Source organism: Stenella coeruleoalba, assembly GCF_951394435.1.
Source record: "Stenella coeruleoalba genome assembly, chromosome: 16".
Lineage (NCBI taxonomy): Eukaryota > Metazoa > Chordata > Mammalia > Artiodactyla > Delphinidae > Stenella > Stenella coeruleoalba.
In genome coordinates this window covers 48,133,260-48,161,233 of record NC_137162.1, presented here as the reverse complement: position 1 = coordinate 48,161,233, position 27,974 = coordinate 48,133,260, and the positions used below count along the sequence as shown (strand labels likewise).

Sequence of the window (27,974 nt, the reverse complement as noted above, 5' to 3'; positions counted from 1 at the left end):
GAATTTACCTGGTTCAGTGTTTATAAATATTTATTTTTTATGCTTACTGAGGGCCAGTTATAATTATACTATCATTCACTTAATCCTCATGACTGTCTCATGAACTAGGTGCTATTAGTATTGTCATTTCACATATAAGGAAAGTGAGGCACAGAGAGCTTAAGGCACTTGCCCCAGGTCTCAGAGCTGGTATGTGAAGGAGCCACTCCCAGAATCCAGGGTGTCTGAGTGTGCTCCCAACTACACACTACATCACCCCCCAGGAAATGAGACAAGCCTAAATTCCTCCATTAGATGCCCCCTTCCTTCCTTTCAGAGGAAACAATATTCCTCCTCTTCTAAGGCTGATCTTTCCACTAGGGCCCTTAAAAGATGAATCTGTGGCCCACACCAATCAACATGCCAAGAACAGCAAAAACCTTTCTCTTAGACAACAGGCACCTTTCGAGCTGTCGCCTCTAGTGCCATTTTTCTTAAGTGAGGGCTACTCTTCATGCCCTACTTCCCTCTCAACACGCCCTTGCAGTCTGGCTCCAACCTCACTATTCCAATCTAGTTGCTGAATTGCTTTCTTCTCAAAACCACCCCCTCAGGACATCCACAATGGGAAGCTCTTGGCACTTCTCATTCTTTTCTAACTAATTGTTCCTCCCCTCCACCCCCCAATCACTCTTCAATCTGTCCATTCCTCTCCAACTCTATGGCAGGCCAATATCATCTCTTTTGGACTCCTGTGTAGTCTCCTGTCCCCAACAATCCCATTCTCTGCTGCACACAGAGTGAAGCTTACTGTGTCACACACCTGCTTACAATTAGCACTTCACTGGCTTCCCTCTGTTTTCAGGACAAAGAACAAAGTCCTTGCTGTCACCTACAAGGTAGGAATCTGGTCCAACTCTCCTCTGCTGGCCTCTCTCCTGCCCTCTCTACTCTGGCCACCATAGTGTTCCCTCAGCCTCTCAGGTTCACCTCTTTTCACATCAGGACCTTTACCCAGGGTGCTTCCTTCTGCTTCCAACCCTTGGCCAGTGCCACTTCCCCTGGTTGATGTGTACTCATCTTTCAGAGTGCAGACCAGAAGGTTACATCTCAAGCAGGCTTTTCTGATCCTACTCCAGAGACGTGGTCAGGTCCCCAGTACTCTTCATAGCATCAAAACGTTTCCTTCCTGGGCTTCCCTGGTGGCGCAGTGGTTGAGAGTCCGCCTGCCGATGCAGGGGACACGGGTTCGTGCCCCGGTCCGGGAGGATCTCATATGCCACGGGGCGGCTGGGCCCGTGAGCCATGGCCGCTGAGCCTGTGCTCCGCAATGGGAGAGGCCACAACAGTGAGAGGCCCGTGTACCGAAAAAAAAAAAAAAAACACCACCACCAACAAAAAACTTTTCCTTCTAGCCTTTACCCCAATTGTATTGAACTCCTTGCTGTACTTTAAGCCTCCTGTGTAGTAAGTGCTCTCTCTATATTTTTAAAATAAATTGTGAGCAGTTAGGGTAGGGGGTCCCTGGAGGAAGAGAACCAGGCATGGCTTTCTTGACATGAGAAGCCATTTTGTGATCTAAGCCATTTTTTATCAAAGTCTGTCTACAATGCTTGGACTTGAACAGGTCTCAATTATTAATGATCTTAAGGGAACAAAAGAATGTTATCAAGCAAGAGAAGTAACAATAGCCAAGGTAATTTATCAGTTGTAAAGACTCCCAGTTCTGTTTCAATGGTAAAGATAAGCCTGAAGTGCTCAACCTTCAGATCAACTGGAACCTAAGGGATGACGATGTTGACCTTTTCTGATCTTAGTGACTTAACTAAAGCTTGGACTATGCCAACCACCCAAGTCCCTTCATGAATATGCAGGTACCCTTAACTTAAAACTTCCCCAATTTTGCTGTTCAGGGAGACACTGCTTTGGGAGAGATCCCAGTGTTCTCCCTACTTGCTGCAAGTGATAAATCCTTCTACCGATCTTTGGCTTGGTTGTGTCTTTTGGCTCGACACCCACCAAGAGATGAACCCAGTTTTTGGGTAACAAAATGTCTTTTCAACTCACTTTCTCTTCCTACTCCTTAAGTGTTTTTCAAGGTTCCATCCCTTTCAAGGACGAAGTTAGTTGTTCTTCTTGTGTTCTTTATTAATAGCACTACTTCTGCTCAGTCCCCAGACTCTAAGTCCTCCTGGTTCTTTCTGACTCAATCCTGTCCTTTTCTTTGGTCCCACAGATGCAACCCAGTCCTGCTGAGTCTACCTCTGTCATGAGCCAATGCTTCTCCCCAGCCCTATCGCTCCCGGCTGTGAAGACAGACAGACACTGTGGAGGCCATCTCTTTGCTCCAGCCTAACACTGCTGCCGCCCCCTCTCCCCTAAGGAAGGGTCAGCATCAAAGGCTCCCCCGCTGACTAGCAAGTAAAATAAAAACACTGGGACTTGAGTATTTTTCTACTCTTCCACTTACTTCATCATTCTCTTACTACCTTTCTAAATGTGCCTTATCTTCAGACAATCTGAGCTCTACAGTTTCCCCTCCTATCCTCCAAATCTCCATGTTTAAATTCTATCCATTTTCAATGTCCAGCCCTGACCAAATACCTCTTCCAGGAAGCCTGCTTTTAGAAACTCTGCACCCTGCTATTACACTATCTCCATACCTTATCTGCTTAATGTGTCTTAGTTCCTTTGAGGGAAAAGCCCGAACTGAATGCTTCCTTATTTCCCTTTAACTGTCTTGTAATGTATCCTGCCCTGGGAGGTGATCTTTGAGGGCCCATCCCAGTGGTCAGGATAGGGTTGCATATGAGTAAAAGCTCAATCCAAGTTCACTGCATTTATGATATAAGATAGACAGAAGTAATATATAAAATCACGATATGATTAAAGGAGAGGAGAAAAACCCAGTGAATTCTCCCCTTATACATATCATCATTTGAACTGTTATTTCTGGTAGATAGCAAATGAAGCCCTCAGAGCTTTGGTGGGTACTCACATAGTGCCCTATGGTGCTAGCATAGGTGTCAGCAATCCAGGACATCTCCCGCTCGCCCGTGCTCATGTCTGGGGCAGGCACATCAATGCCAGGACCTGGGGGCACAGGGAAAGGGCATTGCACCAATTTTTAAGATAAATGCATCTCAAACACATAGATCCTTGCAGTTCTCTATAATAACAAAGCTACCACGGCTAGAACACTTTAGATTTCATCTAGGTTACTAATTCAAGACATAGAAATACTTATTAAATGTTTCATTACAAAATTTACAGATACACAGTGTTACATGATAACTTCTCCCACTGGTGTTCACTTGCTATGTGAAATTAGCTATGCACAACTGATAAGCCACTCAACAGATTTCTGAATGTTGCAAGCATAGGCAAATCAGTTTAGCCTCTCTTGACCTCAGTTCCTTAAACTGTACTTAGAGATAACAGTACCATAAGGAGGGTGGTTATGGTTAGAAAGTTTATGTGTATGAGACAGCACAGTGACACACTTGCTTACTGGGCGTGTAAGCCCTCCTCACCAAGTAGAAAAAGGGAAAAGACACACTGCTGAAGTATTATGTTAAGCCCCATAATACTTTTACCCATGACATAATGCTGCTTTGACCTATTACTCAAAGCTTACTCTGTACAGAAAGTGTTAGGCCTTGACTTTCAGTTCCTCAGATCAGCAAATAAAAAGTTTGAGGATAACAAGAAGCTAGCCCACAGGCAGCAACAAGTGCCAATGACAGCACTAATGCTGATGTCCAGTGAGATCTCAGATGGAAATGTATTAAATGGTGCCCACTCAAATCTGTAAAGGCGGGAATACATAGAAATATACCCATCAAAACAGTAAGAACACAATACAAAACAACCTAATTATTTAATGGGTCATCTATACAATGAAATACTATGCAGCCATTACAAAGAATGATGTACATCCATGTAAATCACTTGGGATCATCACCAAAACATACATGTGGTGAAAAAAAGCAGGTTTCATATAGCATGTATAAGTTCCCATTCATATAAACTTCTCTTTATATATACCGCTGTATAATAACTATACATATTTCCATGTGTATATATGTATGCAGAGGTTTAGAAAGACATGCACAAACTTTTTCACTATGTTTAGACTTCAGCATTGCTTATAACTTTCTATATTGTTTTAATTGTAAAATACAAACTTGTTATCTTTATGAAAAGAAAAACACAACTTTTAAATGATTAAACTACTGTCTCCCAAATTAAGTTCTTTCTAAGAGGTATACTTGAGTTCTTCCTATAATTAGTACTTATAATCAACAGAATAAGGTCCATTCTAATATTCTTCTACATTTTAGCGGCCCAGGCCCTACATGTGTACTTCTTGATACAAGTTGTGATGTGACGATACAGGATTGGTGTAAGACAACTTTGAAATGGTCAAAGTTTTGTTTTTTACACTCTTGCTCCCCATTCCGTACCCAACTTGTAACTCTTCTATGTCCTGGTACTCTCTTCCTTAGGCGTCTTACAAATATCAAGAAGTCTAACTTCCCCCAATCCACCCTCACCCCATACAACTTTCCTGCTTGAACAGTTAATGCCATATCCTAGCCTCATCCTCTGACAAAAGGGCTCTACTGTTCCACTGGCCACAATTCCCATTCCTTTACAGTGACATACCTCAACTAGAGGGTAATACAAGTATATTTAATCATATCGCTTTTCTCCTAAGGTATAAATGACAAATTGCTCCCACATCTCTTTAGAGATATCTACAAAAGTATTTATGCTTGTTTTCAGCAACACCAAGTGTTAAATAAGCTTGTTGCCTCAAATAACAATTCTATTTGGAGAAGGGCAAGTTTGAGGTATGTAGTTTGTAAATCAAAAACGTATAATGATAAATTGTTTTTCAAAAACAATTATTATTCTAGATATGCTGAAGTCAGATAGCTCCCCCTACCCAAAGCAAAATCACAAAATATTATTAGGCTTGTGAGTTTTCTACTCCATACAAAATCAATGTATAGGGATGTACAGATTACAAGCAATTCCTGGATTACAGGTAAATTCTCAAATACCTACAGGTGTGAAAGTCCATCCTTTTAAAAACAGGTAACTACCCTTAGGAAAGTTAAAATGCCATCACTCAATCCCGAAACAGTATAAATAAGATAAAAAATTGGCTGAGAAAAGCAACTGCTTTCACAGAACATGAATGTAGGGGTAAAGCTAAAAGGGTAATTTTGGTGCATAGAGATATAGTGGATGAAAAGGGAATTTCACAGTTTACAAAGGTGGTATCAAAACTCACATAACAGAATTAACACCCTTGCACAAACTAAAAAAGAAGAGAGAAAGAAAAAGGAAGGACCACTTCTCAACTCATTCTATGAGGCTAGTATTATCCTGCTATCAAAGACTTCTTAAGAAAAGAATACGGCAGACTAATATCTCTTAGAACAGTATCAGAATGAATAAAATACTTATGAATAAACTTAACAAAAGTAGTGTGAGACCTGTACACACAAGCCACAACTACTGAAGCCCGCGTACCGAAACCAAGAGCAGCCCCCGCCCGCCGCAACTAGAGAAAGCCCGCACGCAGCAATGAAGACCCAACACAGCCAAAAATATATAAATAAAAAACCCCAAATAAATAAATAAATAAAATGTATGTTTAAAAACAAAAACAAATGGAAAGACATTCAGTGTTCATGGACTAGTTTAAAGTGGAAAATAGAATAAGGTATGAATGTTCTCCCTTGGATGAAAAGTGGCATTGTTGAGGGGGAAAGTGAGGGGGTGGGTGGTGGGATGAACTGGGAGACTGGGATTGACATGTATACACTAATGTATAAAATACACTATATATACACTACTATGTATAAAATAACTAATGAGAGCCTACTGTATAAAAAATAAAACAAAATTAAAAATAAAAAAGGTTAAGATGGCAACACTCTACAGATAGGTCTGTACAGATAGAATCAATCTACAGATAGAATCAAAGCAAGCCCTATCAAAACCACAGCTGACTCTTTTTGCAGAAATTGAAAAGCTGACCTTAAACTCACACGAAGTGACAGAACCAGGACCCAGATTCAGGTCTAACTCATAATCTGAAACTCTGTGGAAAGGGAAGTGAGAAAATAACCGAAATGACGTCAGTTCCAAAGGTTTGCTCAGGAGTAGTTCTGTGCCCTAGAGAGGGAAAGAATGCCAACTGCATTCCCTTATGCTACAAAGCTTTCTGGGCCCAGATGTCAGTTTAGCTGCATGGTGGCTTTTGCACATAAGCAAAAAAGTCAAATTGCTAATATTTAAGCTTTCGGTGTTTCAATGAATCACTTTTTAACCTTTGCAATTACAGGGTTCTTGTCAATATAGAGAAAATTAAGCTGGATATCCTCTATATATGGACAATAAATACAACTGAATAAAGTCTGAAACCACTCAAGACTATTAAATACGTTTGAGATTTAAGCTAAGAGTTTAAGCTAAGTTATGATATAAAAAATTATGAAGTCTATCAGAATTAGTAGATATTTCTGTGAAGGAGGTAGTTATCTCATTAACTAGTGCTACCCCTGTACAATGACTGTGTAAGTACAGCTCACGGCAGTGCCAGGGAGGATGCATGCCAAGAATCCAAATGCCTTTTAAATTATAAAAGACAGGACAAATCCAGTAAAGTTCTAGTGTTACTTAGAAGGGGCAGATTTCAAAATAAGGATATATTAAGTTCACAGGAACTTGTCAACAGTGAGAAGAATACTGGGGAAGGAAAACAAGAGGGACAGGAAAACAGAAATTTCTTTCCTATTTTAGTCAGTCTTCTTAGTTCTAACTATTGTTAAAGGGGCAAAATTCTATTAAATGATTTTATTTTTTAAAACAAATCAGAATCTTTCTAGGACAAGAAAATAAATAGACAATTTGCTTGAAATTTAAAGATTAAATAATAATTATATATTACAGAAAAGAATATTGACATCTCATACACAAAATAACATATGACACAGATAATAGTACGATAGAAAATCAAGAAAATGAAGATCAGTACCCTCAGAAATTTAGTCCGAGTAACAAACATTAGGAGCCCCAGGAATCCTTAAAATCAGCCAGTGATGTCACAGTGAGTATCAATCAGCATGAGCCTCCACACTCCCAGCCTGTGTCCACTGCTTTGAAGGGAAGGGCCTGCTTAAGCCTCCAATTCCAAACAGCATCAGTTTTCTCACTGCTTTCGCAACAGGATTACTATTGCAAAACTGCTTTTTGCATATTAAAAACTGTTTATAATGCAGGCATTATTTAGTTCCTAAAATCTTTTTGGATGTCACAATTGTGATTGTGCTTGTTGCTCAATGCTGTTACACTGATCAAAAACCTTTATTATGTCTGTACAAGGAGAAGAGGTGGAAGTGACCTCTCCTGGTATCCACACTGTATACTGAGAACCTGAACTTTTCTATTAGAGAGGTGTCATGAACAGGCCCAGGTATGTTCACCATGTTTAACACAGAACCCAATTTCTCAAAGTAAGAGGACAAGTCTCTCTATGCATGTATAGACAAAAGCAGGAGTTTAAATTACGACAATTACTTTTTAGATGTTCCCACTCTGTGTAAATCTACATGGCAATACATACCAATAAAGCCCTTCTTTGCCAGCTCCATGGTGAACCTCCTTGTGATCTTTTCCAATTCATTATCCTATAAAGGAAAAAGGTGAAACACAAACAATAATGAAAAAATAATTTTTGATAGAAAAACCACTTGTGGAGATAACTAATAGTTGCATCCTATTTTCTACTTATAGGATATTTTCATATATCTTCTTGTGTAATCTTCAGAGCAATTCATAAAGTAGGTATTTCCATTTTAAACGGAAATTAAATTTTAAATTTGAGAGACCAGAAATTAGGTTACGTAAGGAACAGGTAGTAGCGCTAAGGCTCAAACCTGTTCTCCTTGTATTAATACAGGATCTTATGAGCAATCCTTATGGTGTATTTTCATTTAAATTGCAAATTTAAAAAATAAAATCATATATATTGTTCGTATACAGATATTTATTCACATAATTTATTTAACTTAATACAGAGGTTAATTAGCAGCTTAAATTAACTTGGAATTGATAGGATAAATAATAAAATTTTTACCAAACTAGTTAAGATATGTCACTAGAACCTTAGGATCCCAACATAAAAACCTCAGAGCACAGTTATATATAGTATATGATAATATTTATTTATAGAATACATTTATATTATAGTCGTATATAACACGCATGAATATAAATGCTTAAGAATATCAAGGTATACTAATTATATTAATTACATTTTAACCAAGTAAGGAAATGAAAAAGGACATTGATGTAAGTAGGTGACCTTTCATATGGCAAAACACTCAATGAGTTAATTATCTGCTTGTTTTTCCATTCCTTTTAAAAGCAATAGGATGACTTCCCTGGTGGTGCAGTGGTTAAGAATCCGCCTGCCAATGCAGGGTACACGGGTTTGAGCCCTGGTCCGGGAAGATCCCACATGCCGCACAGCAACTAAGACCATGCGCCACAACTACTGAGCCTGTGCTCTAGAGCCCACGAGCCACAACTACTGAAGCCCGTGCACCTAGAGCCTGTGCTCCGCAACAAGAGAAGCCACTGCAATGAGAAGCCCATGCACCGCAACGAAGAGTAGCCCCTGCTCACCACAACTAGAGAAAGCCACATGCAGCAACAAACACCCAACACAGCCAAAAATAAATAAATAAAGAAATTTATAAAAGCAATAGGAACCATTCATCTCACTGGTATAGGGGATACACAGAAGTCCAGTCATTTCAAGTCCTTTGTAAATGCACCATGTGCACTAATGTCACTTTGATACTTACGGTATAGTTCTTGGGATTGATCTTAACACCAGCTTTGGCACCCCCAAATGGCACATCTGAAAGAGAAGTCTGAAAGTTATTCCATATAAAGGCTAAAAGAATTAAAAAGGCAGAAAGCACTGTGTATGTAATATTATAAAAGTGTGATACTTTTAGCTTTAGTTTCAGAAAATTCAATAAATAAACCCATAATCTCTTCTAAAATGTTGTACCTTAATATTCTAGTGAACAGAATACTAGACTAGGCAAATTACAATGCATATTTAATCAGTGTGCTTTACTATTTCTAAAATGTAATGGCATATTTATTTTCCTTATTACTGATTTGGTCTTATTTACAGAGTATAGAAAGGGATTTAAACAAAGATCTACACTTAAGGAAAATTCAATTAGTTCCTATAAGGTTCCCCATTAAAAAAAAAAGACTAAATCTTAATTAAGACTAATTGAAAAATGATATGTCAAACTGTGCAACCTAAAACAAAAACAAAAAAACCCCACTTCTGATGAGGTATATTTCTCTAACATCTTAAAAGTAACCTTGTATGCAAACATATTTCCCCAAAGAGTTCTTATTAGGTAGCAGCAAAAGAAGACCACTTACCAACCACTGCACACTTATATGTCATCAGAGAAGCCAGAGCTTTTACTTCATCTACACTCACATCAGTGCTGTAACGGATACCTGGCGGTTTAAAAAAAAGAGGGGGGTGAGAAAGAAGGATATATTTAGAACATCCTTCTGGCATGTTGAAAAAAGAATTCTAGAAATTGAAAATGTCCACACTTTTTATGGTTATTTTCAAGAACACCTAAAGTAGCTTATGACTAAAGAGTCAATAGGGGGACTTCCCTGGTGGTCCAGTGGTTAAGGTTCCATGCTTCCACTGCAGGGGGGCTCGGGTTTGATCCCTGGCTGGGGAACTAAGATCCCACATGCTGTGTGGCTTGGCCAGAAAAAAAAAAAAAAAGAGTCAGTAGGAAAAAAGCTGCTAATTAGATACCCAGAAAGAGCGACAGAATGAGCACTGAATTTGATTCAAGTATTTTCATATTTAAGAGAATAAGATTGGTGAAGTTCAGTGTTTGCTTTCTGGTATGAGTAGCATCAAGTAGGGTTTCTGGAGATTTCGAGATAAGATGGCCCTGTCCTTCAGGGACTTATAACCCAGTGGGAAATAACAGTAAATATGATTTCACAGACAAAAATTACCTTCAAATGAATGATTTTTACCCTTTCAGGGAGACAAGTAACTCCATGGAGGCTTTTCTTTCTTTTACTTTTTGCTTTAGGTGACCTGGTAGCAGAGAGTTCAAGAATTTTGCTATAGGCAAATGGACAGTTAACAGGCTTGACAGTTTCAACTTGAATATCAGATGTCTAAATAGAGGTTTTGGCTTCAATGGGGTATAACCAAAGAGATCCTTACCTGTAATTCCCTTCACCCACTGCCAGCCTCTTTCAACCAAGAAGTGAGAAGCTTGACAAAGTCATCTCTCCTTCCTGGAAATGAGCAATTCCCTTCACTCTTCTATAAGGATGGGAGGTAGCCAAGCAGACAGGCAACTCGGAGTCTTAATGCCCCCAATCCTCTACCAAACTAGATGTTTGGTAGAGGGGACACAGAAAGCGGCTATGCCCACTACTTTGGTTTTGGGGGTCTTAGTCAATAACCCTTACAAGTTTTGCAGGGTTAAGCCACCTCTCATCCTTTTAGTCTACTGCTTCTCAACCCCAAGGAAGAAGGCCTGAGTGAGGCTGATGTTTTGCACACTGCCTGGGGCTCCCTGACACTGAGTCACAAGTATGGGGGCCCAGAGACACCTCTTAAAGGATTCTGGGAATAAAAGAATCAAAACATAAATATTTTTCAGATAGAAATACACAGTATTCTCATGGACCAGCAGTTTGAGAAAACTCCCTTAGTCATTTAAAAAAGCTGGCTTCTTGGATGTTTCAGAAAACACCTACCTGAACATAAACAACACGTTTCAAGAGAATTTCATCTGTCAGTACATGATCATAAAGAGCAAATTCTGAAACTGAACATATTTCTTTGTCCTATCAGAAAAATAAAATGAATATATTTAGAAAAGCAAGCTCTTAGAAAACTGTATCTTGCATATAATGGGTTCTCAGATTATTTGTGGAATAAATTGTTATTAAAATTTTAGAATGAGAAATGACAGCGTTTTGGGGTTTTTTTTTGGCATATAGCAGATACCTGTTGCTATAAGCTTGCTTCCTCATTTTGTTCAGGTCTTTATTAAAAACCTTCTTCATTCTGAGAGGCCCTGCCTGACCACCCCTTTTAAAATAATTTAAAATAGCACTTCTTCCTCATCCCCACTCTCCAGCCCCTATTTACTTTAAATTGACTTTATGTTTGTTTACTCTCCAGCTTCCACCACCACCCACCCCCACCCCAGCAAATTAGCACCATGAAGACAGACTTTCTTTTGTCTACTAATTCTTGGTGCCTAACACAGAAAATTTGCGTGTATTAGGCACTCAAATACATGTGGAATAAATATGACTATTTCTTGACTCTTAAAACTTAAGGTAGAAAGACAGAATCCATGTTAAAATTTTGACATACATGTAAGTCAGTGCCTGTGCATATTATGGAATAAAAAGCACTAAAAAGCAAAAGTACCAGGTCCTAAAAACTATTCCAGAAAAAAAAAAAAAAATCCAAAATTTGTAAGTAATATTAAGACCAAACACTGTCAACAAAAATTGTTTAATTAAAAAAATTTTAAATTGAAGTATTCAGGTATACAACATAGTAATTCACTACTTTTATAGATTATACTCCATTTAAAGTTATTACAGGGACTTCCCTGGTGGCGCAGTGGTTAAGAATCCTCCTGCCAATGCAGGAGACACGGGTTTGAGCCCTGGTCCGGGGAAGATCACACATGCCACGGAGCAACTAAGCCTGTGCGCCACACTTCTAAGCCTGCGCTCTAGAGCCCGAGGGCTACAACTACTGAGCCCATGCTCATACTGAGCCTCAGCCCATACTGAGCCCAGTGCAGCCAAAAAACAAAAAGTTATTATAAAATGTTGGCTATATTCCCTGTGCTGCACAATATATTCTTGCAGCTTATTTTATACACAGTAGTTTGTACCTCTTAATCCCCTACCCCTATCTTGCCCCTCCCTCCTGGTAACCACTATTGTTCTCTATATCTATGAATATGTTTTGTGAAATTCATCCATTTATTTAATTTTATTTTTTAAAAATTAATTAATTTATCGAACCCGTGTCCCCAGCACTGGCAGGCGGATTCCCAACTGTGCCACCAGGGAAGTCCCTATTTATTTTTTAGTTTCTACATATGAGTGATAACATACAGTATTTGTCTCTTATTTATTTTACTAAGCATTATACCTTCCAGGTCCATTCATGTGGTTGCAAACAGCAAAATTTCATTCTTTTTTAGGGCTGAGTAGCATTCATTTTTTTTTTTTTTTTTTTGCGATACGCGGGCCTCTCACTGCTGTGGCCTCTCCCGTTGCAGAGCACAGGCTCCGGACGCGCAGGCTCAGCGGCCATGGCTCACGGGCCCAGCCGCTCCGCAGCATGTAGGATCTTCCCGGACTGGGGCACGAACCCATGTCCCCTGCATCGGCAGGCGGACTCTCAACCACTGCTCCACCAGGGAAGCCCCGCATTCATTTTTATATTATATATAGTTATATACATAACATATATATAATATATAAAAATTATATATAAATACATCTTTATCTGCTCATTTCTTGGACACTTAAGAGTGCCTCCATATCTTGGCTATTGCAAGTAATGCTGCTCTAAACACTGAGGTGCATGTATCTTTTCGAATTAGTATTTTCATTTTCTTTGGATATTTACCCAGGAATGGAACTGCTGGATCCTATGGTAGTTCTATCTTTACTTCTTTTGAGGAACCGCCACAGTTCTCCATAAATTGGCTGCACCAATTTTATACACTCCCACCAACTCTACTAGCGTTCCCTTTTCTCTATATCCTCACCAACATTTTTTATTTGTGGTCTTCTGTCCATTTTTTAATCAGGTTGTTTTTCTGGTATTGAGTTGCATGAGGTGTTTATATACTTTGGATATTTACCCCTTATCAGTCATACCACTTGTGAATATTTTCTCCCACTCGGTAGGTTGTCTTTTCATTTTGTCGATGGTTTCCTTTGCTATGCAAACACTTTACAGTTTAATTAGGTCCCATTTGTTTATTTTTGCTTGTTTCCTTTGCCTTAGGAGACAGATCAAAAAAAAATGTTGCTATGATTTATATCAAAGAGTGTTCTGCCTATGTTTTCTTCTAAAAGTTTTATGGTTTCTGGTCTTATCTTTAGGTCTTTAATCCATTGAGTTTATTTTTGTATAATCCATTATTTTGTATAGCATGAGAAAATGTTCTCATTTCATTCTTTTACATGTAGCTGCCCAGTTTTCCCAGCACCACTTATTGAAAAGACTATCTTTTCTCAATTGTATATTCTTGCCTCCTTTGTTGTAGATTAATTGACCATAAGTGTGTGGGTTTCTTTATGGCTCTCTGTTCTGTTCCACTGATCAATGTGTCTGTTTTTGTGTAAGTACTATACTGTTTTAATTACTGTAGCTTTGTAGTATAGTCGGAAGTCAGGGAGTATGATACCTCCAGCTTTGTTCTTTTTTCTCAAGACAGTTTTGGCTATTCAGGATCTTTTGTGGTTCCATATAAATTTTAGGATTATTTGTTCTAGTTCTGTGAAAAATTGTTACGAGATTTTTAAAAAATTTTTGGCTGAACTGGGTCTTCATTGCTGCGCACAGGCTTTTCTCTAGTTGCATCGAGTTGGGGCTACTCTTCATTGCAGTGTGCGGGCTTCTCATTGTGGTGGCTTCTCTTGTTGTGGAGCATTGGCTCTAGGTGTGCAGGCTTCGGTAGTTGTGGCACGTGGGCTCGGTAGTTGTGCCTTGTGGGCTCTAGAGCGCAGGCTCAGTAGTTGTGGCGCACGGGCTTAGCTGCTCTGCAGCATGTTGACTCTTCCTGAACCAGGGCTCAAACCCGTGTACCCTGCATTGGCAGGTGGATTTTTAACCACTGCGCCATCAGGGAAGTCCTGTTATGAGATTTTGGTAGGGATTGCATAAAACCTGTTGATTGCTTTGAGTAGTACAGGCATTTTAATATTATGAATTCTTCCTATCTATGAACACAGGATATTTTTCCATTTCTTTGTATCTTCAATTTCCTTCAATAATGTCTTTAATTTTTCAGAGTATAGGTTTTTTATCTCCTTGGTTAAGTTAAAAAATTGTTTAAATACTAAAATGTGTTTATACAAATTGTCACTTAGTGAATAGGCATTACTTAGGCATATTATTTAGTGGAAACTATGCTAGGCCAGGGAGGTGGGTTGGGTGCAGTGCCCAGCATTTCCTAATTAAGTGAATTCACCTCAATAGCAACTGCTGTGGGCATCTGCACTTGCTCAACTGGGGAGGTGCAAACAATGCTCTTAGGCTTCATGCCAGAACTGCTTGGGATAATGTGTTTGAGGCAGCTGGCACAGTGTCTGCATGTGGTCAATACTTCAATCTCAACTATTTTCACTGCTATTATAAGTACTGCAAAGTAGTAGCAAATAACAAAGAAATGTAGTTTTTAAAAATTTAAATGGATAGGATTTTAAACAAACAGCTCAATAAACTTTGATTTTATTACTTCTCAAGACAAATTCGTGGAGGTGGTAAAATAGTGCTCTATTAAGAATCAGCATTTTTCCTATTACAGTTGAAGCACTTTTTTCATTGTGCTTTTAGAGTCTATGGAAATAGTCACTAAGTTACATTAATTTTCCTTGCTTTCTTAAGTGGGGGAAAAGTTACTTTCCCTTACCCAGTGCTTATAACTAATGCATTCAGTGGGAAACGAAAAACAGCTTGAAATACTAACACTCATAAATCAGACAGCAATCCTAATGTTCTAGACTTAAATGCTCATTAGAAACCAGGCCCCTCCTTCTACAAAACAGTGTAAACAAAGTCTACTTTATTGCAGAAGTCCTGGAATGCTACGAGTCAGAAACTGCATGTAACAAAAAACATGTTTCCACTGGATGGCACCCAGGAATTCCTGTTTGTAAAGTGAAATTTTCTTTCCTAGCCACACCCATTTAGAGAGCTCAACTGCAAGACACTGAAGAGTAGTAGTTACATAAATCACCTCACTCCACAGGCATTTTCTGCAGGCTAGGAACCAATGAAGACGTCTAGTGAATTGAGGCAAGGGACCACTATAAGGAAAGTAGTGGAGTCAGGGGAATAAGCCCTGTAACTGATAAGGGTGAGAGACCTAGAAACAAATGCAGGGGATGCCTAGGCTAAAGAAGACATATGCTTTCATTTTTAACTTTCTAATTAGTGATACGTGAATGTTTTTACGTGTGGAATTTGGCAGATATACTAGTACAGACTCCAGTAATACAGGAATTACCCACACCCAAGGGAAGGCTAGTTACTCTTCTTCCTCTGCGACTGGAAACCAAAGATAATTACTAAAAATATACTGCCACCTGAAAATTCTTTACCACATTCTAATGAATGCTAAGAATATGACTGCAAAAAAGACAATGTTCTCCAATAAATTTGTAAATTCAGTGGATAAGGAGATATTAGCACAATTGGTGTACATGAAGGACAAAATGATGTGACATATACTTTGACGTTCTGAAAGAAGGGGAAAACCTAGCATTTTTGAATGCCTACTGTATAGCAAGAATAGTAAATATGAAGACAAAGTCGTTCAATAAAGCCAAATACCCACATGCATAAAAGAAAACAAAAAAAAACTTAAAACATTTTAAACCAAAATGAAGCAAGAAGGACCTTATTTGCAGTATGAATATTCTCTCTTTTTATAAAACCAAGCCTTTCTTTCCCTCTTTTCTGTGACACAGAAGGCTAAAGGTAAGCAAGACCAACAGGGATTGGATGGGGCACAGGGACAGAAACTAGAAGGAACAACTTTTATTACAAAAATGGAGAAAAGTATATTATAGTTTTTCGGTGTCCTAAAGTCTTAGAGCCTACGCTGACACTAGCATTGCTACTGTTTGGGAAGAGATCAACAGGATCTTTGAACGACAGATGTAATAATGGAGGTAGATGCTTCCAATGGAAAGCACAAGTCCCTGGCTGGGTACACTAGAAAGGGAACTGGGTGATTATACAGATGTGGACCACAGGTCTGATGTCATTATAAATGGGGTCTGGAGGTTGGGATTAACATTTACATACTACTCAATACTCTGTAATAACCTATCTGGGAAAGAATCTGAAAAAGAATAGAAATATGTATATGTATAACTGAATCACTTTGCTGTACACCTGAAACTAACACAACATTGTAAATCAGCTATACTCCAATATAAAATAAAAAATAAAAAAGAAAAGAAATAAACGGGGTCTAAACTCAAGGACCACGGCTGAAAGAGTAATCTGTGCTTTCAGCTCACCAGAGGAAACTAAAGAAACACCACCCATGACAATGTTTATTATTTATCAAACTTGGTAAAGTTGGAGGAAAGATTGGTGATAGAACTTTGAAATCATACCTTTGATTCTCCAGATAAATTAACTTAACATATAGTTATTTTGAGCTAACTGATAATCAGATGTTTCAAAAGAACATTAATGAAATGCAGACCTCTGCAAACTATACACAGCACAAAACATTTCTCAGCCTTTTAACTTAATTCCCAAATATTTTCCTTACTACCCTCAAGAGCCTAAGATTGGTGTACAGTAAGTTTTTCTAGGAGGAAAAAAAAAATCAAAAGCAAAAACTGACTAAGTTGCTATGGTGATAAAGAAAACACATCAGCTGATTACTCTGAAAAAGATGCAGTGAAAAACAGAACTGAGTAGCTTGAATTTTTCTCCCTCTTGCTAGCTGACTCAAACCCAAAAACATACAAAAAAAACTCCTAGCGACTAAGTCACCATTGTTTTTTATGATGAATCATTAACTAAACACATTCATGAAAATTCAAATGGGGTTTTAAAAGTTACTTGAACCTGGATCTTTTAACAGGCTTTGATTTACTGACCAGAAATTCAATTTCCAACTGTATTGTCTCTTTTCAGAAACTATTTACTCAATAACCAAGAGTTCTACCACAAGTACAGAACCCCAGAAAGGCAAAGAGGACTTAGAACTCTTAAAATTCATGCACTAATACACTTGCCATTTACTCATTAGAACCTATTTTCTCACTTAATATTCCCTAACTCGCAATAGAAGAGCATAACTTAATTAAAAATGAGGAGAGGAGGGAAAGAAGCAGTGAGGAACCAGTACCTACCCACCAGCAAGTAATGACTATGCAAAATACTAGAAGTCTCACAAAAATTCCTTCAGCTCCAGGAAGGAGCATTTAGTACAGAAACTAAAGCCTGCTTGACAGTATCCATGTACTGTTCCTTTTAAGAAGGCAGGGAACAAACACTTTACAGTCTTAACCCATTATCAAAATCTTTATTTTAAGCATTTTGAAAAGACAAAACTAAGCTTTCTGGGAAGCAAATGTTTAGCTGCTGTTGGAAAAACGAAATGAAAAATATATTCTTTCCATTAAAATTTCAAGATTATGTAACACATACGCATGTTTTCAAAATTCAAATACAGAAAAAGCTGATGTCTCCTGATTACCACTTATGACCCCAGCCCTTAGGGGTGACTATTCTTGGCAACTTAAATGTATATAGCCTTCCAAGTCATTTCCCTGCATTTATGTACATACATATCTACAGAGCATAGAGTTGTTTTGTGTTTAAGTATTTAACTTACTGCCCGATGGATGGAGGAAAGAATATGAATTAAAAGGGGGATTCTGTTAATTTTTGTTTTATAGATTCCTTATTCTGATAACACTAAGCTTAGTCATATCTTCATACCAAACAGGTCCTGGAAATGATGTTAGTAAAATTGGTGAATATAAAGTGGATAGCACTTAGTAAAAGAACAATTTGTTATAAAAAGGTTCAAAGAGGTAAAGGCTCAAAATTTCAGATATCTAGTTTCATATCTATTATTTACAAGTCTAGGTGATATCTGAGAGGGATCTTAAGAGAGGACGAGAAGAATTATAGGGATATGGGAGGCAAGGTAGGGACGGGCACCACACTGTTTTTTTTTTGCAAGGGTAAGACTGAGAAAAACATACGCCTGTATCTCCATTTTCCCTAAGGATCATTTTACACCAGATTCCCTTTATTTTCAAAATTCAATCCTCTTTCCTAGTAACACTTCTTTCCCTGATACCAGTTTTTCTACCAGTGTCTCAGATGAGAGTTACATCTTTGACTCCCTATTCCATATATTCTACCTGTAGGGGAATCCTGAAGCTAACCAGGAGCCCATCAAGAGTTGCCTCATTAGAACAAAAGGTGCTCTTATCACCCAGGAAATTCCAAGGGATTTAGGAACTCTCTACCACCCCCCATAACTCAGGAAATTACAAGGGTTTCAGGGGCTCCGTGTGAGCAACTGGAGTCAAAGGCCAAATATTAGAACAATGGATACTCCCAGAACCCCTATCACTAAGGGAATTACAAGGATTTTAGGAGCTCTGTATTAGGAACTGCAGGCAGAAACCACATAAATATTTATTATTCCATAAAACCTTACTTTTCACTATTTACAAACATATTCTGTCCTCATGACCCCAACACACAGTCCCACCTCCTGCCTGAGCTGATGCCACCCCCTCTAAGACATATCTATCTGAAATGACCTTTCCCCAGTCTGACTCCTAACCAGCCTTCCCTACTTCCAAATCAAGATGGTCTTTCCTGGGCATCTTCCTTGAACTCCTATTGCAGTAACATATTATCCAGTGTGCTTCCAACTGTGTCACTTATTGACTGGTTCCAGGAAAGGAAAATCAACCTTTATAATTTTCATTTGTGTCATCTTTCACATTTTCCTCTAGCCAAGCAGCAATTTAGAAAAATTAGAAGGTCTGAAAGACTTTCTCCAAGAACAATCAAGAGAACAGCAATTCACGATAAACAAAGGCTTTTCTTAGTTTTTAGGAAAAGACACCCAGAAGAAAGCCATTTAAAAATTAGTGACCTGGGCTTCCCTGGTGGCGCAGTGGCTGAGAGTCCGCCTGCCAATGCAGGGGACACGGGTTCGTGCTCCGGTCTGGGAAGATCCCACATGCCGCAGAGCGGCTGGGCCCGTGAGCCATGGCCGCTGAGCCTGCGCGTCCGGAGCCTGTGCTCCGCAGCGGGAGAGGCCACAGCAGTGAGAGGCCCGCGTACCGCAAAAAAAAAAAAAAAAAAAAAATTAGTGACCTGAGTAGTAATAAATCTTGACTAACTCTAAAGAATAAACATATTGCAAAGTGCTAAAAGAATTATCGCACTGAAGACCCATAAAGATACATGAAATAACACTCTGGTGGAGAAATGAGTTTTTCTGGCCGACATAAACTGTTTAAACACCAAAGCTCTTGAAACCTCTTTCAACGGAAAACTCTTTAAAATGTTCCTTCATTGCCTAAGTAATTACAAAAAAAGGGACTGGTAAAGTCATCACCTGTGAACGCCATTTATTTTCTAGCAAGAAGTTAGGTCTTCTAATAGCTATTAACAAATTTCAAATGATCCAAAGTAGTAGGAATCATTGTGTTGATGGCATGACATGATTCTCAATCAGTGCTTACCCCATGATACAATTTGTAACTTTTTACATGAATAAATCCAGACAATGACTAAGAAGGTGGGTGCTGGAATCAGATGGCTGGAGCCTGAACCCAACGCTACTATTTACTGCTGTGTAACCCTGACAAGGGAGACCTCACTCTTCAGCCTTAGTATCTGCATCTGAAAATCTGGGTCAACAGTGCATTCATGAGGTTGTTCTGAGGAATCAAAGCAGTGATGCACGAAAAGCTCTTAGCAAAATGCCTGGTGTACACGTAAGAGCTCAATAAATGCTATTATTGCTATCCCTTGTTTTGCCAGTTGACCTTTGTGAAGGCAGACTCTCCCAGGTACAGCTGCCTTTTGAAAGGTAACTAAAAATGTCTTGAGCAGCCCTCTCCCAGATTGTCTTCTTGCCCTTCATAAAACCTGTCCTGCCTTTATCAGTAGTATTTCATACATGAACATTTCAGTCTTGATAGTGAGTACTTCAATCTGCATTATTTTCTGCCTCTGGAAAGGGGAAAACACTGCTTCATCTAGATAGCTAGGTCAGTTTTAGATAATAGCTGTGGACTTAAGACTGTTCACGGTTATCTTGTAGGAACGGATTGGGAGTAGAGCTGCTTCATTTTATAACTTTCACTATTATTACAACATTTGAGTCATACGTATGTATTTTAACAGGGGTTTGTTGGGTAGAGCAATTATGGGCCATTTATGAATCAATGTGCTTCATTAAAGTGATATTAAAGGTTTTTTCCTTTATTATTTACATTATAACAACCTAATTATTATTGGTTGTTGGCAAAGCCCTCAGTATCTTTAACATAATTGGATAAGAAACAATTTTCCCAAGCAATCTAAATTATCACCAACAATCTAAACCTAGATTCTTCCCACTGTATAAGTTATAAAATCTAAGTCATTTCTTAGAAATTTAAACATTGTCAGTTTATCTGGAGTTTGATACATACTACTGGTGTTTGTCCTCCAATTTTTGATGCCCCAATTCCTGAAAAGTGTCCTTTGCATATTAAGTGAGCAGTAAGTGTTTGTCTTCCTGCAAATGGGGTTTTTACTGCCAAAGCAAACTAGCTAGAGGGATTCACACAAAGTGACAGGAAGACTGAAGGACAACCTGGCTTACAGGTCTCCACCATTATCGTAGCTCTTCATTCCCTAGTATTTTCGGCGAGGGCATTTGGCTCCCATGAAATAAGAAGACCTTTATAACAGCAACGCAATTCATATTTAACTAAAAAAGTATTAAAAACAACAATAACTCAAGGCTAAGGGCTAGAGGGTAGAAGACATAAACTACCTGTGTTCTAACTGAACTTCCAGGTTGAGTTAAATTTATATACAAAGACTACATTTACCTTGTGGCAGCAGATGTAGACACATACTCACATTCTAAAAATATCAGACAGTGTGAATTTATTCAAAGTTACCCGTTTTGATGGTTGTCAATTCAGCATAGGAGAAATAAGTAAGAAACATTTTTTTTCCAGTGAAAGCAGAGGATGTCTCATTTAAAACCAGTATCAGAGACCTACTAGAGAATGGACTTGAGGATATGGGGAGGAGGAAGGGTAAGCTGTGACAAAGTGAGAGAGTGGCATGGACATATATATACTACCAAACATAAAATAGATAGCTAGTGGGAAGCAGCCGCATAGCACAGGGAGATCAGCTCGGTGCTTTGTGACTACCTAGAGAGGTGGGAGGGAGGGAGACGCAAGAGGGAAGAGATATGTATGTGTACATATACATATGTATATGTACAACTGATTTACTTTGTTATAAAGCAGAAACTAACACACCACTGTAAAGCAATTATACTCCAATAAAGATGTTAAAAAAACAAACAAAAACCACAGTATCAGTACTTTCTAGTGTTTTCTCAAAAAGCACTACCATTTACCACAAACTTAGATCCCAAAGGCCGAGGGGGACTTCAGTACTGTACTGACTCCAACCCTTAGCTGGCTGCCCTGCCCCCAACCCCTGTATCCTGCCGCCCAAAGACAAGAACAAAGACCATCTACCTCCTACTGTTTCTTTTTTTGCATTTTGGCTCTTAAAAACAAGTCAATGGGTCAACATAAGGTACACTTTTTTTTTGGGGTGGTGGTGCTGATATTTGCAGTTAAATGAAAGATTTAGGTCAGTGCATCAGGATTCCATCAACTTTATTTAAATGATAATTTTAGAAAGTTCTAAGAGGAAAAATCAGTCACAGGAAATTTGGACTCAACATTTTTAATCTGAAGACCTGAGGGGGGTGGAGGATGGGAGGACAGGAGGGAATAGAAAGTAAATTGACTCCTACATCAATGAATTGCTATCGTCAATCTCTCTACTTCTCCCCCAGTGAGTTAAATAATAAATTTCCTTCTAAAAAGGTATATTAATCTCAGGTTGAACCAGGGCCAATAAAATACAGAGAATTTATTCTGAAAAAGTTAACAGGAATAATCACTGATAATGTTTTCAAACACATAAGAACCTTTGAAAGTCTTCTTAAAGTAAATTCCCACAAGATTCATCTTTGCTGAAAATATTTTTAAGGCCTCCCTTAAAACTTCCTTCCAGAGCATGAAGCACACTCTTTTGCAAATCCTTAACAGATGCAAATCTATTGCGTTCATTTAAATATGGTTATGTGGGAAAAGAGAAGCACAAAAACAGTATCATTAAATATTTACTTATTAAATATTTACTCAGTATAAAGTACACATCAGCCACCCTCAGGTCTTAAAACCACCTGTTTCACTTACCCATATTATAAATTAGATTGTTGCTTTGCTACAACCTTGAGAATTTTATGTTGGAAAACTCAGGTTAAAGGTTGCTCTTTATTAAAGATTAGAAAGCTGAGGGTTGGGAAAAGGATGATGCGGAGCAGACAAGGGTCCCCCCCAACCCAAAGAAGTTGGTCAAGAAGGCAGTTGAGTTAGGATGGGTAGAGAAAAGTGTGCTTAGGAGGGTAAGTTCACATGGCTTCTCCAAAGCATTTAAAAAAATCTCAGTCACCTAATATTCTAAAACAAGAGTGAGACCAAGGAGGTTAACAACTTTCTTGTACTGTTTAATTAGAGGGAAAAAAACCCACTGAAAATAAGTACCTCTTGGAATATACATTCTCTGCAACAAGATGGGGGTGATAAATGGGTAGGAAAATCCCAGAGTGTCATGAAAGCAAAGCATGGATGTCTACAGTACCCCCATTTTGCTGATCATCTATTCATCATCACCCTGTTCATTATCTTAAGCACCCCAAAATATGTTGAAGAGCCTGCATAGCTATCTGATCCTCCCCCATCCTTTCTCACCATAAAGTCTTTCAAATTTCTTAAGATAATAAATTTATCACTTTATATTGGCTGATTTTCTTTCATATTATCTTGCAATGCTTGCTACTATTTATTAGTTGCACTTCCGTTTCTCTGTTAATATGCTGGGATTTAGTAGTGCTTTCACTAGCAAGCCTTCTTGTAAATGGGATAAATAGAACACAGAATTGTATCTTACGTTCTAGTAGGAACAAGTGTTACAGTAACAGTGCTTTCTATAGCTGATGCAATTTGTTGCTAGGTTTATCATTATTTTGGTATAAAACTGCTGTGGCAAGAGGAAGAGGACTAACAAATTAGGACAAACTTTAGTTGCTTTATTGAGTCTGTGGAGTTGTGACTCATGATAGGAGAGGGCCTGGCATAGAAAGAACAGAATAATATAAAGAACTTCAAGGAAACGAAGTCAGATCCTGCAGAAAAACAAATATACTGGTTTCCCTGCATACCTTTTAAGCAACTGGAAAATACTGCCAATAAGATAGTATATAAACTCGATGTCCATTCTAAAGAAACACTGCAATTTAATAGTTGCTAACTTTGCCTCTTCTTCCAACATCTTTGATTTTCTTGGGAGCTTGAACTTGTATTCTTGGTTTAGAGAATAAGGGAGTGGATAGGAAGAAGGCGCTGTAGATGGACAGTGTGTATGTTTTATGTAGTATTGGAACTGGAAAGGGAAACCAGAGGTCAAAGTGGTTCAAAAGTTGGTTTTAGAAGAGGAAACTGAGAGCTAGAGGATAATTAAGCTCTAAAGGTTAAGTCCTAGAAGTGGGTGGGGTCAATGCAAATTTAGCAAGTAGTAGAGGTAAATCATTTACCTTTGCAGTTTGAAGCAACCTTTGTTCCTGGGCTAAGAATGCCAGCAGAGCTCAAATTTTTCTGCTAGAGAGATTTCTAAAAATCATCCTTAGAAGTCAGCTGGTATAATAGAACACTGGACCAGATTTACAGAGACAAAGGGTCTAGCCCAACATCCTCTGTGCTTATTAGCCAAGCAACCTCCAGCTAGACTGTACCTCCTCAGGCTCTTTATTCTACATAATTTTTTAATAGAAAAAAATGGTTTTGCCACGTTACTTTTAAGCACTATTAAAGATGCATTGTGCGATTTTAAGGGGGAAAAGTAGCGGGGGAGCCTTTATTTGCCCAAAGAAAGCAATCTGACTGCAGAAGAAGCCAAATCTACAGACATTCAAAAATTTAAACTACAGGATAACTTAGTGACTATCAAATTTTAACCGACTCATCCCCTTTCTTCAAGCACTTTATCTTTTCCTCAAGCTCAAATCTGGTGCTAGCCTGAACCAGCACACACCCACAGGGCTATTTCATTCCATTGGCTGGCGGGCCGTCCTGCAAGTCTACACCCTTTAGACTTACTGTCAGGATGCCTGGTGTTTGTCAGGTGTTACACTGCTCATGTATTACCTTTTTCTGTGTGTGCAAAACTGAAGCTGCCAGAGTAGGAAAGTAATTTAATAAAATATCGAAGTATAATTAATAAATTCATCTGGTTAGTAAAACTCTGAATTTCAAACTTAAAAGGCAATTCATTTTGTATGTTCCTGTATCATCTGTCACTGTTGTACAAAGAGTGAAAAAATCCGAAAACAATTATTTTGTGGTTTGCGTTCGCCTGAGTCATAGAAGCCCACAAAATCTTGTAGAGGCACAATCTGATGGGCCGGTCATTTCCTTTTCTACAAGTGATTTCCGTCAAGACCCACCCTGTTTGTCACAGTCGCTAGGATCAAAAGAGCGGTGGCAGTGTCTCCTGCATACAGCATCAACAAGCATAAGCCGGGGATGACGGCTCGCGGGGGAAGGACCAACTACGTGGTGGGGATAGGGCGGAAAATTCACTATCCACCAGAGCCTGACACATCCCAGGCCGGGGCTGGGAGGGAGCGGGGAACGTGGGAGGTGGACAGTGCCCGCCGGGGCTGAGTCGAGCCGTGACCGGGAGGCAGGAGGCAGGAGGCAGGAGGCCGGACGGGGCGGGGCGGGGCAGGGCCGCGGGACAGGGCGCGAGGGGCTCACCTCCCTTGCAGGGCGTGCGGTGCTGGCTGTGCTGGGCCCGGTAGCCCTCGATGACCTCCCAGGAGCCGTCGTCGCGCCGGATGGGGAAGGACAGACTCAGCACATGGTTGCAGGGCTTGATGATCCGCAGGATGCCACGCACCCGGTTCCGCTTCTGCTCCTCGCTCTCCCGGATCTTGAGGTCCTCCACCAGCTTGTCCTCCACGATGCTGGCGCCGCGGTCGAAGAAGCCCTCCACCATCTTGAAGAAGTTGGGGTCGTCCTCGCGGTCGGCCGCCGCCTCGCTGTACTGTCGCCGGCCGGGCGGCGCGAGCCCCGGCTGCGGGGTGGCGGCGGCTGTGGCGGGCTGCCCGCGGGCCCGGCCCAGCAGCGCGGCCGAGTCGGCCGCCGCCGAGCCTAGGGCTGCGGGCCCGACGCGGGACAGCTGCAGCGCTTCACCCAGGCACCGGTACATGTCGGCAGGACGGAGGCCGCAGAGGCAGGCGCTCTCACAGGCCCGGGGACGGACAGAGGGAGGAAGGGCCCCGCGCGGGCTGCCCTTTTAAGCTGTAGCTTCCTGCCTTCCTGGCTGTCCCCTCCCCTCCGGCGCTCGCCGCCTAACGGGAGGACGGACTTAGGGTGCAGTGGGCCAACGTCGCCTGTGCCTTGCAGGGCGGGGGCGCGCGCCGCCCAGGGAGCCGGGTCGGCGGCGTGCGCCGGCGGGGGCTCTCGGGGGCGCGCAGGCGTGGGCCGTCCTGGTGCGCATGCTCGCAGGGTGAGGGGCGGGGCGAGGCACCCAGCGAGCTTCCGGGATTTGCGGGGAGCAGGTGTCTCAGGTTTGTACGCGCCCCGGGCCTCGTCCGGGGGGCTGTTTTGCCGGGGGAGGGGGCCTTCCTGGGGAAGGGGCCCACCCGCCTCTGGGGGGCGCTGAGAGTCCGGTCCCGAGACCGCGCGCGGGTGAAGGTGGTGCGGTCTGGCGGTGGGCCGAGGGCGAATGAGTCATGGGTGTCCCTCCTTTCCGCCCTCGCGCCCTTGGGCGCGGGGCAGCCATCCTGTCACCCTTGCATCTGTCTTGGGGCGGCCCGGAGAAGCAGCGTTTGGAGGCCGGGCTAAGAGCTTGGCTTTATCCGCTGGGACTTCGAAGAACTCTTGTCATCGGAGTTGGAGTTTTGAAGTGGCTTGCAGGAAGTGGAAGGGAGAAAGCCTGAGAGCTGGGGAATCCCTTACCTATTGGCTTTCACCACTTTAAGTTTTAAATTTTGTTCCATTCAACCACTCAATGAGGTTGAGATGAAATAGTTATGTTGTATCAAATGCAAATTTGATACAAATCGTTGTATCTTTCTGAAATTTACTGAGTGTGCTTCCCCATTTCAGAGAGACGTTCTTGAAATAGTCTAAAAACAAGGACACTGTAGAAATGCAATAATAACTCCCGGATATTGTTTCTCAGTAGTATATGTATTAATGGTCCAGAATAGGATTTGTAAACGTTAAGGGACATGAGGGTTTAATTATGTACTTACACATACTTGATGAGAAATGCTAAAGTTATACATTAGATGCTTGGAAAAGTCTGATGACTCAGTTTTTAAGACAAGCTATCAAAGGCCGCATAACCAGCTTTAGCGGTCCCAGTGTACTTTCGTGATTTTAAAATGGCACTTTTTTGACCTGCAAAACGATTTTGCTTCCTGACATTCACTTTATTCGTCTATTAGCATATGGAAGAGAATGTTTTAATTCTCACAGTATTATGTACAGTATAAGGTGATAACCTAGATGAACTAAATTACATTAATCTATTCAGTGTGCTGTCAAAGCAAAAAAGGCGGAGCTTATCTTATTTTTATCTTTTTTTTTTGTATTATCTTATTTGCTAGATAAATGATAGTCATTATATTTGTATTGTGTTTTTCAGTGATAACTATTCTCTGGACTGAATCCTGAATTTGTCTTGTTGGTCAAATGATTAAGGTACTAAATTTCCTTTTCACTTGATAGTATTATTTTATATTGCAAAAACAACAACAAGCAAATACAAAGTATCAGAATAAAGTGATTAGAATCAGTGAACGTGGAAATTTTTCCCCTTCAGATTAAATTCTTAGGTATGTTTTGAGGAAAGTGGTTTAAAAGCTTAGTTTTATTGCCCTTGTTTATCTCTTTCTTGATAACTATAGCCTTCAGAAAAATAAATGTTTAACTTTGCTTCTTCCCAGTTTTGTTCACCTGAATTCAAGAAGGTAGAAAGGCTATGGAAGGAGAGAGGAAATTTTAACTGGGAGTCTCCTATGTGTAGATGTTTTACGAAATATCTCTAAAAGAACCTCTAAAAGTAGATTTTTTAGTTTTTAAAATCATTATGTTTTTAAATTATTTACAAGTTGTAAAAAAAATTCAAATTGTATAGATAGATTTTTTAAAAAGAGTGGAATAATCCAAACTCTGTCCTGACCCCCACCTTCCCATTTAGTAAGTAGTTGGAATGTTTCTTTTCATTCTGAAGTAGGTATTGTAATTCCCGATTTATCTGGAGGGTGAACTGAGGCTCACAGAGACCAGGCAAATTGTTGATGATCACCTAGATGGTAAATAGCACGCTAAGATTCACACCGTGTATCTGACTCGAAGTTATGCTGTTTCTGTTATTCCAAGAAATATTTTAAGTGTTTGTTGCATTTAGTTTAAAATTATTTACTGTGATGTAAAGTCTAGCAAGTTTCAGCTTTACACTGATGATTCCTTTATAAAATATACAGATACTTTGTAAATTAAAGTTTATTGATAATAATTTTCAGTTCAAAAGGAGACTAGATTGGGATTGACATGTATACACTAATATGTATAAAATAGACAACTAATAAGAACCTGCTGTATAAAAAATAAATAAAAATTAAAAAACAAAACAAAACAAAAGGAGGCTAGAATTTAACTTGAAGGGAATTTTGGTCATTTGATAGCATTCAAAAAAGGCAACTGGTTTTCTGCCTTTAAGGTTTATGAGTTTTCCTTAG

At 39.7% G+C, this 27,974-nt stretch overlaps 2 protein-coding genes across 9 annotated transcripts in view; one reads left to right on the top strand and one right to left on the bottom strand.

Moving 5' to 3' along the window:
• The window catches only part of GLUD1 (glutamate dehydrogenase 1), a 40,206-nt gene extending 14,500 nt beyond the window's left edge, over positions 1-25,706 (bottom strand). The window contains exons 1-5 of the mRNA XM_079900384.1: positions 24,979-25,706; positions 9,472-9,552; positions 8,868-8,923; positions 7,622-7,685; positions 2,978-3,072 (exon numbers count right to left, since the gene is read on the bottom strand). Coding sequence (XP_079756510.1) covers positions 2,978-3,072; positions 7,622-7,685; positions 8,868-8,923; positions 9,472-9,552; positions 24,979-25,432 — 750 coding nt within the window. The 5' untranslated portion in view covers positions 25,433-25,706. The remainder of the gene's footprint in view (positions 1-2,977; positions 3,073-7,621; positions 7,686-8,867; positions 8,924-9,471; positions 9,553-24,978) is intronic.
• Positions 1-27,974, top strand: part of SHLD2 (shieldin complex subunit 2) — a 162,358-nt gene that overhangs the window by 28,669 nt on the left and 105,715 nt on the right. For 4 of the 8 annotated variants that reach the window (XM_079900379.1, XM_079900380.1, XM_079900374.1 and 1 more), the window contains exons 1-2: positions 25,765-25,793; positions 26,879-26,934. The exons of 1 other annotated variant lie outside the window; for it this stretch is intronic. The gene's annotated coding sequence lies outside the window, so the exon portion shown is untranslated. Of the gene's footprint in view, positions 1-25,337; positions 25,427-25,764; positions 25,794-26,878; positions 26,935-27,974 lie in introns of those variants that run through there. 3 more of the 8 variants (XM_079900378.1, XM_079900377.1, XM_079900381.1) reach the window with 3 other exon arrangements.